The sequence below is a fragment of the Mobula birostris genome, unplaced genomic scaffold (assembly GCF_030028105.1).
Source record: "Mobula birostris isolate sMobBir1 unplaced genomic scaffold, sMobBir1.hap1 scaffold_4752, whole genome shotgun sequence".
Classification (NCBI taxonomy): Eukaryota; Metazoa; Chordata; class Chondrichthyes; order Myliobatiformes; family Myliobatidae; genus Mobula; species Mobula birostris.
Window position 1 is genome coordinate 1,924 of NW_027277877.1, and position 14,131 is coordinate 16,054.

Here is a 14,131-nt window from a genome sequence, read left to right on the forward strand (position 1 = left end):
AATATTGCAGGCTCTAAAACCTTAGTTAGATTACACTTGTTATAGTCTTCAGTTTTGATCACATTATAGCTTTGAAAAGGGTACAGAGATTTACCAGGATGCTGCCTGGACTTGAGGGCATGTCTTATGATGACTGGTTAAGTGAGCTAGGAATTTTTTCTTTGGTGCAAAGGAGGGCAAGAGATGCTTTGTTACAGGTGTAAAGAAAATAAGAGCTATAGATAGGCAGATCATTTCCCAGCTAATGGCTAATACAAGGTGGTAAAATTTTAAGGTAATTGGGGGAGAAAAAACTATATTAGTTAAGTTCTTCAGAGTGATGGGTGTGTGGAACAGGGGTGATGGTAGAGGCATTTAAGAAACTTAGGTACATGGATTTTAGAAGATTGGAGGCTATGGGGGAGGAAAGGATTAGATTGATCTTCGAATAGGTAAAGGTTAGCATTTTGATTTCCCTCATGGCTGCTGCATGACCCACCAAGTTTCTCCAGTGATGTGCTGCTCCAGATTCCAGCATCTGCCGTCTCTTGCGACTCCAATTGTGATTTTTTTTTTTATTATTATATAAACATACCTTGACTATGTTGTCCCATAATTGATCTTTCATTTGTTCAAATGTGAGATACACCTTTACTAATAATGCCTAACTTGTACTGGCTAAATTAGATTGTAAATTGGGTCACAATATAGAGACTCAGTCTGCAACTTTGGATATTGCATTAATCAGTTGCCATATCTGTGGATGCCCTACTCCAATCTTCCATGAAATGAAAATGTTTTCTACTTTGCATACTAGTGCTATTTTGCAACAGAAAATGTTTAAGAAATACAAAGAAAAATACAAGGTATGCTAATCTTTAATGAACATTTGACCAATTCAATTACAAATGAGTAATTTTCTATAATAGTTAGATTTAAATGGAAGACTTTGTAAAACAACTGCTCATTTGATTGCCCCACTCTTTGGTACCTTACTGTGGTCTTAACTGGATTCTAGTTGCTTACCATGTGGCTAAATGAGAATCCAGTGCTTTATGCATACATGTGTTAAATTCAAAAAGCTCAGTTCACAGTATTAAATAGCATTATACCTTGTTTAAAAACATGCAGTAATATAAACACTATACAAAACAAATGACAATGGTTCAAATAAAAAGTGAAATTATAAAGAAAAAAAACAGCATTTAGCCAGTCAAGTTGGACTCTCTTGCAACACATACTGATGTTAAAAAGACTCAAGTTAAAGCTGTGACTTCCATTGAACAGGTTTCACATTAAACAATTTGAATAAACAGGTCTACAGTAGCACAGTAACAACCATAACACTTTGCTGAAGATAGGTGGTACTCAGCACATTTACAAGATAGCATATTTGAATACAGCCATGATGGCAGCACTAATAAGACCAGAGATGGGTACTGTAACAAACCACGCCATGAAGATGTTTCGAAAGAGGCGCCAGTCAACAGCTTTTTTTGCACGCATCCACCCAACAGCTACAACTGAACCAACCTGCAGAAACAAATACAATACATAGTGAAGTGGCAATTCACAGGTTAATAGGAAGCATGCTTTAGCCAATTTTATCATGAATATGTTTGACAATGTCTTAACATGCATGGATGGGAGGAGAAATGAAAAAGCCAACTGCAAGTCTCAAGCCCATAGTCATTGAAACTGGCCTGCCATGAACATAGCAATTCAATATTAATCAAGAACATTGTATTTTTTTTTTGCACTGAACCCTTGTTGATTAAATTGTCACAATTGGAAGACCCAAGTAGCAGAACTCACCTTGCAATGTGTTGTGCTAACAGGAAGACCATTATTTGAAGCAAGAACTACAGTGAGAGCAGAGGCCAATTCAATACTGAAGCCACTATAAAAGAAAAAGTAAATAACATTAGTCCACTTCATTGGCTAGTATGCTGGAAGAGAATTTCTAGCCAGTTCACAAATCACATTAAATCAAAACACAAATCTAATAATATTATAATTACCTAATCCCAGTGCAGTTCACTTCCTGTTTAGTGAGTCCTGCAAACAAAGCTATACAAATGCAAGATCCTGTCCCAAATGACTCCACTGGTGTTGGTGAAATCTCAAATGATGATGAGATAGATTGACTGGTGGAGATGCAGGTGACCTCGACCTCACAAGCAAGGCCAAGGAACTGATTATAGACTTCAGGAAGTGAAAGTCATGAAAATATACATCATTCCTCATTGAGGGCTCAGTGCTAGAAAGGGCAAGCAGCCTGAAGTTCCTGGGTGTCACCATCTCACAGAATCCATCCTGGGCTCACAGATGCAATCATACCAGAAATCTGTAAATTTCTACAGATGTATGGTGGAAAGTGTACCGACTCATTCCATCATAGCCTGGTATTGTGGCTTCCACAAGATTACAACATGCTGCATAGCATTGTATATTGTCAGCCAGCCAAAGGGAATCTTCAACAGGAAGTGTTTCACGGCTGCATCCATCATCAAGGACCCTAACCATCTGGGACACTCCCGCACTGAGGAATAGGAGCCTGAAGACCCAAAGTACAGTTTCATTAGGAACAGGTTCTTGCCTTCTGCCATCAGATTCTGAAGGGTACACGTACACTGACTTGCAATTTATAATTTCTTTGCACTGTGCTGCAAATCAGCAAATTTTACATTGTCAGTAATAAGCCCTCTGCAGATGCTGCCTGACCAGATGAGTTCCTCCAATAAAACAGACATTTTATTCAAAAGTTTTGTGTTTCAGTCCTTTCAATGAAATAAATACAAGGATTTGAACATTGATTTGTTCAAGAGAATGTATCTGCTGTACAACATGCTTCTAGATTATCTGGACAACAGGGATTGGCCTTTCTGAATTCTTAGAACTTTGTGTATTTTTATTCATGCTACTGTTGCTGTGGAATAAAGACTGTGGGAGGTCTTTGGAGGAAGAATGAAAAAGCTTGCGACTATTTTATCTGGTGAAATTATCCAATAACACCCATTCAGAACAGAGTGTCTCCATATTACAAGGAGCCAAAATTCATAATTTCAAAGATTAAAAATACTTTGCTTACCCAGATAGTTTTAAGCCATTAAACTAACTTTTAAATACCAATATTTCTTTCAGCCTTTCACTTAAATAGATCCTGCAGATTCTAGCTAATCTAATTATCAAACAACCTTACAACTCATTTACATGCAGAATCTTCAACATAAAAATACTCCTAAAAATCCCCTAAAAGGACTTACCTTGAGGGAGTAATTGGTGTCAGATCCTTGCCCATTGTCTGAATAACTCTACGACCCCAGACCCACAGGCCAAGACAGATGCCCACACCTCCATATAGCAGAAGCCAGATTGGAGTATCAGTTTTTGAATCAACATCTTCTGTTGAGTACACAACCCATAAAGCAACCAGAGGACCAATTGCATTACTAAAAACAAAAACAAAAAGTTAGCATTGTGGAATAAAAACAAACCGACTAATCTCAAGCATTTAGTTTTGATGCAAACAAATATCTGCCCATGAAGCTACTGAACAGAATACTTGTCAATATTATTTCTAAACTGGGTGCAATCTTTCTGTATTCATATTTTAAATATTAATCCAATCTGTTGTGCTACAGTACATGTCTATAAACTGAAGTTTAAATTTTAAATATTGTATTTCTTTATTGTGGATAAGAACTTTGTTATTTTTCCTCAACATCTTGGCCCTTTCCAGTCCTATAGCTCAATGTTAATTCTCACCATTAACTAGATTTCAGATAAGGTTGTAAGAGTTTATTGGACACACCCATGTGTACTGTATGATGACCTACATAAAATTAGTTTAAAAACAAATCTTGTGCAAGTTCACATTTCTCTCTCACTATCAGGAAACTAATTTATACAGAAATAATGGAAAACCCAATATTGTTTAGGAGTTTCCTGATCAAATTGAGAGATGTGTATATCCCTTGTCAGGAATTAAAAGCAAATTTACTCACCTAACATCATTGCCACCATGAGCAAATGAGCCAAAGCAGGCTGTTAGGATCTGCAGGAACTGGAAAAGTAATGAAACTTCGGGCTTCTCCTGCTCTCGCCATTCATCCATTGACCCATCACTGCACTTGCGCTCTGTTTTTTCAATTTCAAGCGTCACACTTCTATCCTCGGACGTTGTATTTGAGTCAGCCATAGCATTACAGTAACTACTGTAACTGTCCTGTCGGATCCGTTTCTTTGATTCCAAGCCAGGTGTCAACTTTTCCATTTCCTCTGCCTTTACTTCTTCTTTGGGCTTGAAAGAAGCCAGAGGCATGCCACAAATTGCCATAGTGTAACAGGTATAGCTGTTGTTGCGACGTAGTGGCCTGCTTCCTGGTTCACCTGAGTCCCCAGCACAGTCTATCATTTTAGCCAAATGCAACTTGTGAAGAAGTTCTTTGTACAATCCCGAATCCTTGTGTACAGTGTGATAGTGACCTGTGTAGCTGTTGGTACTGGTCTGATTATTGATAACCTGGTTGAACTGCACATGACTGCTTCCAAACTGTACAGTTCCTAAAGGGATAATAAACAGAAACAAAGGCATGAAGCACAGCTGGTTGCACAACTATTATGATTCACTACTTCCTGCTCCTAAACTCACAAGAGTCATTAACATCTTCTGAGCCTGCTTCTTGCGAGGTTTTTACTCTTCCTGATTTGGGACTTGTGTCTTAACCACTACAGTTAAAATTATCATTGCATTACTCAACCCAGCTCCAGACTCTGATCTAGTTTATACCACCTTTCACACATCTAGACATCTCCTTCCAGTATTCTGAGGGAATCTGTCCAACTCCCTATCTCAATAGCTCACTCAGACCTTCATCTGCAGATTTCTCAGGAAGTCCTGCAGTGATTAAAATTTGATTACTGTGTTCAGAACATCCTCTTGTTTACACTGAACAAATTAATTTACTTTACAGAAGTAAATTCAGTCTTCAAAGATGACCAGAGCTTACAGATGCTTTTACTTAATATTCCATTGCAATCTAATCTGTTTTTAGGTCAGTAACTGTTCTAATTAAAGCAAAAACAATGAATTGCATTTCATCTTCTAATTACAACCCTCATGGTCATTAAATGCTTGCTTTTAATATCAGAAATGACCAGTTCTGATGAAATACCTTTTCAATCTAAATGTTCACTGGTATCCTTCCCTTCTCTAGTCCTCCGAACAATAAGACTTCACCACTCTCTCAACCAGCTGTACTACTATTTATACTGGTAATTGAGACCAAGGGCTAATTCTATTTGTTCTCACCAGCCCTTTCATGCAACTTAAAGCTACGTCCACACTAGACTGGATAATTTTGAAAACGCCGGTTTCGCGTAAAAACGATAGGCGTCAACACCAGGCGTTTTTGAAAATACCTCCGTCCACATTAAAACAGGTATTTGGACGAATCTCCTCCTACTGGGCATGCGCAGGACACATCTACACAAAACACACAAAGAGGAAACAGTATACTTAGTACGTGTTTGTACAGTTAAAGACTAGAGAAACTTAAAAGGAAATTACCAAACGACAGACAGCTGTTGGCTCTCATGCAGGAGGACTTAAAACTAAAAAACAGAAAAAACAAATACTGGAGCGTATGGAGGCAACCGACAGGGAGTTCATGGACAGTACGACCCAGCTGACGACGAACATTGAAAAACTGACTAACACTGTTGTAGAGGGATTTGCAATTATGAGGAATATGATGGCTCCCCCCTCCAGTACCTTTCACCGCCACAATACCAGCCTCATAGCCACTACAATAGCTACACACATGGACACACAGACCCCCGAGTGGCCCCACCAACATCTTCCCCACTCCTACAGCCATACAGCGATGAAAGGGACGACGAATGTTTTTAAAACCTCCGGTTACTTTGTACACACAATGCTGAACCAGCGTTTTCAGATTTAAACACCCTGGAGAGCATTTTAGAAAACCTGTTTTCAGGGGAGGAAAATGCCATTTCAGTGTGGACAGAGGATCAAAACGAAGAGAAAAAGCTTCGGTTACAGATTTATCCGGTCTAGTGTGGACGTAGCTTAAGTTTCAATCAACTATGAAAACCCAAGTTATTAGTCCATGGCTGCTTAACTTGGACATTTCCAGCATATCCTGCTTCTATTTCAGATTGATCCCAAATGCAGATGCTGACAATTGTTCACAGCATCAGGTGAGCCTACTCTGATTAGAAGCTTAAAAGGAATGAAGTATGCTGCCATGCAAATTTTTCTTTGTTAAATACTGGATAAATTTCTCTAGCTTCAAAATATAACAACAAGTTTTTGAATAGCTCCTTACCAAAATAAAAACAGCAATTGACTGGAGGCCATTTTAAAATAAAAAAGGAAAGACCACTAAATCTCCTCAGGAAGAAAATTAGCAGCCTTGTTGAAAATACTATTTTGAATTGTTGCTTAAAATCACAAGTTTAAAATCTTGAACAAAGAAATAAATTACATTTCTAACTTTTAAAAAAAACTATACCTTTCAAGGTCATCCTATTACAAGAACTTAATTTGATTTCTTTGTATTTAAACAATTTGAAATTCAGGGTTAGCCTGTACACTAACTTTGCAACTTCATAAAACTTGGCAGGGAGTTGACCATGTATAGCAAAAAATGTCAACAATTACCATATAGTTTCACTTGGGAAAGCAACAGTTTCTAAAGGAACAAGTAATTGAGACTAAATATTTACTGAATTGTTGGTGTTGACTCCAATGCAACAGCTGAAGTATTAGTAAGGAGTTCCAGGCAAGAAATGCGAATGAAAATTGTTGAAATATACAAACTGGAATATGCTATATCTCTCACCGTTCATCACACGATCAATATTGGTTTCCTTTATCTCTCCATTAGAAACACTATCCTTTCCTACATCCTCTGCTGAGTCCCCTATGAAAGCAATTCTTCCACTCTGCTTCATAGGCAAAACAGCAGAAACAGTGTCAGTCACAGGAGTCTTGATTTCAGATGCTGTGTCAGTCAAAGGAACTTTCAAATGCGGCTCTTCCAGGTCTTCTTTGGATACTGAATAGTAATCTTCACTCTTCTTGTCTAGCATATTATCTAAATTGGAGACTTTTCTCTCTCCTGTTGAGCACAAAAACCAAAATGAGTAACCTTTACCTTTGGAACAGAAAAAAAAACACAATTAAAGTCAAAGTTCATCCATTCAAGATTTCATTAAAATGAAATTCAGTTAATGAAAAGATTGTGGATCAATCTCTACCACACCCCTAACTTCAAAAGCAGTCTTCTTGCATATAGAATTCAACATCAATAAGTTATCAATACACAGCAAGTTAAAATAGCAAGGTGGTGAAAAGCTTGCAAAATTTGCATTGTTTTTTCAAAAAGCTGGCTTGAATATAATTGCATTATGACTTCCGCAAATAGACATCCCAGGCAATACCCCATTGACTTAAGAATCCTTTATAGTCAATTTACTGTATCTAGCTTTGTTTCTATCCATAGTAAACAAGTCAATCCAGAGAGCAAATATTAACTATTTACTGCAGTGTTTACTCCTTATGCCACACAAGTTCTTTCAGCCTAACTAATGTTCGGTAGAACAAATAAGCAAAATAATTGCATACAAAACAGCTACCATTAATTACCCAAGAATCCCACTTAAATGCAAAATCAATAATTGAGTGGTACAGTTATCCAGAGTTGGTTCTTACTGAAAAGTATACTTACACATTCTAGCATAATTAGGTACCTGAAACAGAATCAAAGACTAGCTTTATAAAGCTGCCGGAGGGTTCTTAACCTGTAATGTTTCTTTCCACAGATACTTCCTGATAATTGAGTGAAGTGTTTTCTGTTTTATTCCAGCTTTATAAAGTCATTTCCCAGCTTCCTGGAGCCAGGGTGGACATTGGAAGCGAGAGCAAGTAGATTCTAGCCCACCTTAGCCTGGTGACACTGTTTCTCTAAATAAATGTTAGCCACAACAAATATGCACTTCATACGAAGGGAAAGAAAAGATGTTACATATTGTTGGACATTGCTTTTCAGTAAATTCAGAGCCGTTAACTCATACCCTCACCCTACACTTCCAATGCACTCACCTGAAAGCCCAATGTGGCATTTCGACCACTGAAGTCTCTAAATTTCACTTACTTTCGATTTTTCTCTTCATTGTGGGACAGACGATGAACCAGACGATGAATGCACAGATCACAGCACTTCCCAATGTAATCAAAATTGTACCCCAGAGTGGAATCCGGTCAAATCCCAGTACTAGGATTAAAAAAATTACTTTAGAATCACAAAAAACTGCCCTCAACACATCATTTCCACCCTTCCCAAATAAAACTGAACAATTAGATCATTTACCAATGATAAACTTGAGTCCAATAGAAAGAAATAGTGTAACTCAAGACTCTGGGGAAAACAGTTGTAAAAGTACATTGCCATCCAGCTCTGACATTACTGAAAAATGTGGTTCACAAATTGGTCTTTTAGAATGGCAAAAAAGAAATTCCAGGTTTTATCCGCAGTTTGAATTTCAAGGGTATACACTATTCAGACAAATGTAGAAAGACTACTTTAAAAACTCAGTTGTAGCAGTGACTTAGAATGCACACTGACACAACTTGACACCATTTTCATCATGGAAATCATCTTAACCCACTGCTGCCAGGTAGTGTCCTAGGTTCATTAATGATAACGCAGCATAACTAGGTGTTTTTTTTTTAAAAAAAACACACCAGGTAGTGACAATCCGAATGCTTGATCTATGAAGCACAATTTTAATTATCATTCAACCATACTTGAATATAGCCAAGACAAAACAGAGTTCCTCTGATGCCAAGAAGCAAAACATTACCAAAAGCATATTGTGCTTTGTACAGTTGGTAATGTGTTTTGCACCTTGGCCCCAAGGGAAAGCAGTTTCATTTGGCCCCTATCCTCTGGTTTGAAGACTAATGCGGTCAAACATTTTTCAATGCAAAGGCACACTTTCAAAATGAGAGGCTGATTTGCTTGAAGCAGGGGTGATTAAGGGATAGGTGGTAGAGGAATCTGAATGAGGTATACAAAATGAGGGGCATCAATAAGATAAACAGCAACAGACATTTACAATTGACAGAGATATCCAAATCCAGAATGCACAAGGGCTGGTTCAGAAGTCAAAGGAAGATTTTTCAACAATAGTTGGGTTCTAGAATGCACTGCTCAGGGAGACTCAGCATTTAAATCTCTAGATCAGGGGTTCCAACCTGGGGCTTACAGATCCCTTGCTTAATGGTATTGGTCCATGGAATGGAAAAGGTTGGGAACCACTGCTCTAGACAAACATGAATCACAAAGGCATGCAAATTCATGGTCCAGGAGCTGGTAAATGAATTAGTATAGCTGGGAGAATGGTAATGGATCTAGTTGAATGATCCATTCTGTTCTGTAAGATTTTAATGAAGTGTTAAGTGTTTCTTTACAAAAATGCTGAAGGCCAAAAGAAATAAATTGCTCTACTTAGGTTCCAACGTAGTCAGTACTTACAAGGTGCTCCCGTATATATAATAGAGAAAAGATTAATTGCAATTGTGCAGGCATAGAAGACCGGCAGAGCTCGGAGTCCATTTGGCACAGGGTCAGCCTGAAACACATAAGTACCGAATTCAATAAAATGCTTTCTTCCCTTCCCATTTGTAATCTAATCTTCAATGTTCAGAAATCTGACCAGGACGTACATTTCATAAGTTAATTGCTATTGTTACAAACCTGTAAATCCCTGACATAGCAAAATACCCTGGGTGTGACACCAATCCCAAAAGAACAAATGGGAGATAAGCTTCAATTTTCTTAAAGGGGACAGAAAAATCCAAAGAGGAATTCAGGATAAACAGCTACCAATATCAAATTGAGGATACAGTAAAGTCTAGAATGAGTACAGCAAAAAGTAGGAATGGAGGCAGCTACAGAAAAAAAAACCAAATACACAGATTCAGATTATTAGGTTTCAGCCTCTCTCAAATCGAAACTAAACATTATCGGTGATTAACACTAGCTTAAAAAGGTATACTGATAATCCTTGCAGTGATCAAACTTTGTCATTATAGTCTGTATCCAACCATCCAAAAAAAAAAAAAATAAGTTTGTGAAAGACCGGAATGGATTACTTGTGTGGATTGCTATAGTGGGCGAGAAGCAACTTGCTGGTGCAAATCTTTGTATGGGAAGATTGAAATATTAGATTGACTTGGAAAATATAAGAACAAATTCAGGTGGATATTTCTTCTAACATAACCTTGGTATGCAGAAGCCATAATTTTCAAATTTATTCAAAATCAACAATTTAGAGTTCTGGAATTCAACAAATCCCACTGCAGAGGTTACCAAACTGTTTTGATACCACCTCCCAAAACCCATTTCAACCACTTTGGGGGGAAAAAAAATACAGTCAAAAGGCACATTGAAGCATCACCTCGGAGTTATATTCTTGGCATCCTGATATTCCTTCAGCGGAACAACCTCTAAACTCCATCAGCACCAACAGGGCAGCAATTCACCAGCAGCAAGCACAACTAAAAATTACCAAGTACAGCTTTTGCCAACTCAATGAATTAACAATTTACCTTGCGTAAAATAAAGCAGCGGACCAAGTAAAAGACAGCAGCAGACATGATTCCAGACAGCAGAGGTGAGATGAACCAAGAAGCAACTGTGCAAATTGAAAAAATATAATGTTAGCAGAGGTAAATAACACTGTTCCTGAAACTGCAATGAGCTAACTTTGGTTCAGATTTGTGCTGCCCACCACCCGCCTCAACTGCTGTAGTGAGCTGGTTAAGTGTCAGATTATGTATTTAAAATTACTGGCTGCACACTTGGACCTGTTATATTTACATACCAGTGAAAGAATCAAAAGAAAATGTCCACAATTCTAAACGATCCTACAAATCATTGATTTATGTCTACAAGGAATAAGAAATTACAGGAAAGAAACAAGCCTAAAGATAATTTTAAACTATTCAGAGTCAACCATGATGATTAACGAAATTCTTCCAGCAAAATTTATGATTTGTAAGAAAAATTTGGTTATCATTTGCCTAGGAAAGTAAATGCATCAAATATTATCTAGCAACCAACTTAATGCACAAAGAGTCTGTCCTGCAACTGTTGCCTGTACTCTCCAGACTACCACCATGGAAACATTGCGGCCTTACACATTTAACTATTCTGAGCCCAAATTACAACTCACCAATCTTCAGCAGCTCTAGCCACTTCACACCATAAGCACCTGTAGCCACCAAACAAAAACCAATGGTTGCACCCACAATGCAGTGGGTACCAGATATAGGGAGCTTCAAAAATGAAGCTAATAACTGCCAGACAGCAGAACCTGTAGAAGACAGAACATTTCATCTCAAAGTGTTTGTGAGACATTAAAAGATTACTTTTCAATTATTAACAATGATGTTCTAAGAAAATCAACTTAAACTTCCTGGCACAAACTTAGGGAGAATGCATCACTGGTTACTTACCAAACATGGCACTGACCGACCCAGCCATAAGCACTTGTTGACTCGAGTTGAACATGTCCACATCAATTATTCCTTTGCGAATGGTTTCACTGACTTTGGCACCCAGCAGTACAGAACCCAGCGTTTCGAAGATTGTTGCCAGGATGCAAGCTCTTCTGAGTGTCAGCACTCCGGAACCAACAGCAGTCCCAAACGAATTGGCAACATCATTTGCTCCCACAGAGAATGCCAAAATAAATGCAATGATGAAACCCACCACAACCATCCATACATATTCCTCCAACGCCATGGTCACTCGAGTTATAATGCTTTAGAGGTATGGATTTAAAAAAAATACTATTGACTTAAATATACAAAATGAGGTAACAAAATATATTGATATGTAATAAATAATGGATTAAATAGAATGAAGAGTAATGTGCACCACACAAGTACTGTGCAGTAGTATTCGCTATCCTCTGTGTTTGATAGTCTGTCTTTGACTGTCTTTACAAAAGTCAGCAGTTACAGGAATTGTATTGAAATCCATTGTGGACACGACAATAGATTTGGATTGTTCTTCATCCTATGGGAAAATAGAGGATACATTGTAAGCATGTTGTAATATTCCTGTATTCACAATTGACAAATTTCCATATGCAATGCTCAGTTTGTGAATAAATTCTTTCAATCATTTTCGTATTGCAAGATCAATTTTGGATACTGCACTGTTAACCAAAGATTAGAAATGACGTCTGATTGATATTTTATTTAGTACACAAGCCAAGTAATCTCCAATACAGTATAGATTCAAAACCAAAATCACGAATAACAAATTCAGATTAAATTCATTCTAACCAAGGTACTTTGTCAGTGGCATCAAGTGCCATTAAAATTCTTTCAAAGATTTTAACTTAAGTCACATTAAAGCTTCAGAAGCAGAAAGCAAGCTATTTAACTTAAGCCGTATTTAAAATTCGAATTCTGAGTTTACAATCCCTGTAAACGGACAGTATAATCAACTTATTTTGATTGTTAGTCGTCCCAATTTTGGGGCCCCTCTGCTGTCCGCAATTCACCCAAGCTTTTGAATGTTCCCAACAATCTGGCTCAACAAGTCATTTCCTAAAATATTAAAATACTTTTCATATTTATAATAGGAAACAAAAGGCAATGAAATTGAGATAATCAAAAATGCATTTCTGGAATGCAACAACGTTGAACCAAAGCACCAATGAATACAGTATCGGTTAGAGATTGAAGTATTTTTCTGCATAATCCTTAACTTTTGCCATTATTTCGATTGCAACTTAAATCAAACATGCAAATGTTAAAATGCTTTGCTCATCCAGCCATATCTCAAATGGTGGAAACTACCAGGAACATTTAAATCGAGTAAGCCTATCGATTATCTATCAAGAATAACAATACCGATGTAACAACCTTATCAAAATTGTATCATTTCTTAATACACGCATTACTAAATGACAATAAGAGGACTGCGTGTTCTTAATCTAAAAAAAAGACAAATCAGTTACAATACCAGCCTTTATCAGTGTAATAATATTCGGAAGCACAGTCAGTTGGAACAATTTCAAAACGCTGTTCTTTTCGCGCCTCCCTAATATTTGAAAACAGCAATCAGGAAACGGGTTCCCGCCAACAAAGCGCCGGCCCCAACCAGGCGGGCTGCGGGGTCCGGCCGGTGCCGGCAAAATGCCGCCGCTCTCCCCCCCCCCCCAAAAAAAACCAAGGGTCCCCTCCTCTCCCTCTCTCACACCCTCCAAATCAAGGGCACCCCCTCTCTCACACCTCCCCCCAAAAAAATATCAAGGGCACCTACCTCCCACTCAAGGGCACCCCATTTTTGTCTGAAAACCCCTGCCCCGGACAGCACCGGCTCTCCGCACCCCCCCGCCCCCGCCCCGGCCGCTCCGTGAGCTCCCCCTGGCGCTGCGACCCGGCCCGGCCCGGCCCGCCGGCTGAATGAATGAATCAGGCCGCGCCGCCGGATTGTTCCGGAACACGTCGGACTCCGGAGTCGGCGTTAGCCCAGCGGAAAAGACCCGGGGCCCCCTTTCCTCCCTCAGGTGCGGCAGCAGGGAGGAGGGGATGTTGGCCTTCGGAAGTAAGGCCGCCCGGTGCGACTCACCAATTAATAGTGCGACTCCGACGGATCGAGGTTAGAGCGAGTGCGGCTCGGGCAGATGGCGAGGGCCGGCCGGTAGGCCACGCTCCAGGCTTGAAGCCGCGGACTCCTCGGCAGGTTGGGCGCTCGCACGCAAGACCCCTATCAGCGGAATGCCCCCGCGCTCTTTGGCTTTCCCCCCCGCCCTGGTCTGCGTCGCTCAGTGGAAATCGCAGCTTCCCACCGCTAGCAGTCCACCATCCACCGCATAGCTCCGCCTCGCCGGCTCTTATAGGGGCGACGCACGATCGCCGGCCCAGCCCCGCTGGGCGGGGCGGCTCCGTTCTGCAGGCGGGTCGAACTCGAAGCTCTCAATTCCTTTGCCACTGAGCCACACTGACAAGCAACCTGACACATCCTTGGGGACGTGGGGAGAAACTGTTCGGTGAGAGCAGGCAAACTCCTGGCCGACAACGGGACTGGGTCCTTGGAAC

At 39.4% G+C, this 14,131-nt stretch overlaps 1 protein-coding gene across 1 annotated transcript; it reads right to left on the minus strand.

Annotated features, from left to right (window-relative positions):
- Nucleotides 1-839: 839 nt before the first annotated feature.
- On the minus strand, nucleotides 840-13,912 carry LOC140193253 (sodium-dependent phosphate transporter 1-like). Its single transcript, XM_072250637.1, has 11 exons — nucleotides 13,662-13,912; nucleotides 11,531-12,095; nucleotides 11,248-11,388; nucleotides 10,622-10,707; nucleotides 9,546-9,642; nucleotides 8,163-8,282; nucleotides 6,849-7,127; nucleotides 3,987-4,545; nucleotides 3,246-3,431; nucleotides 1,795-1,879; nucleotides 840-1,512 (listed from the first exon to the last, which is right to left on the minus strand). The coding sequence occupies exons 2-11, from the start codon at nucleotides 11,817-11,819 to the stop codon at nucleotides 1,357-1,359; spliced, it is 1,998 nt and encodes a 665-aa protein (XP_072106738.1). The 5' UTR covers nucleotides 11,820-12,095; nucleotides 13,662-13,912; the 3' UTR covers nucleotides 840-1,356.
- Nucleotides 13,913-14,131: the final 219 nt, after the last annotated feature.

What these genes read in the sequence shown, in the direction of transcription:
- LOC140193253 (XM_072250637.1), bottom strand. Translation starts at nt 11,819, where the DNA reads ATGGCGTTGGAGGAATATGTATGGATGGTTGTGGTGGGTTTCATCATT. An exon ending in GTCGGTCAGTGCCATGTTTG is followed by an intron (nt 11,389 to 11,530) that starts GTAAGTAACCAG and finishes TGTCTTCTACAG; the next exon opens with GTTCTGCTGTCTGGCAGTTA. An exon ending in CATGGTGGCAATGATGTTAG is followed by an intron (nt 3,432 to 3,986) that starts GTGAGTAAATTT and finishes TTTTGTTTTTAG; the next exon opens with TAATGCAATTGGTCCTCTGG.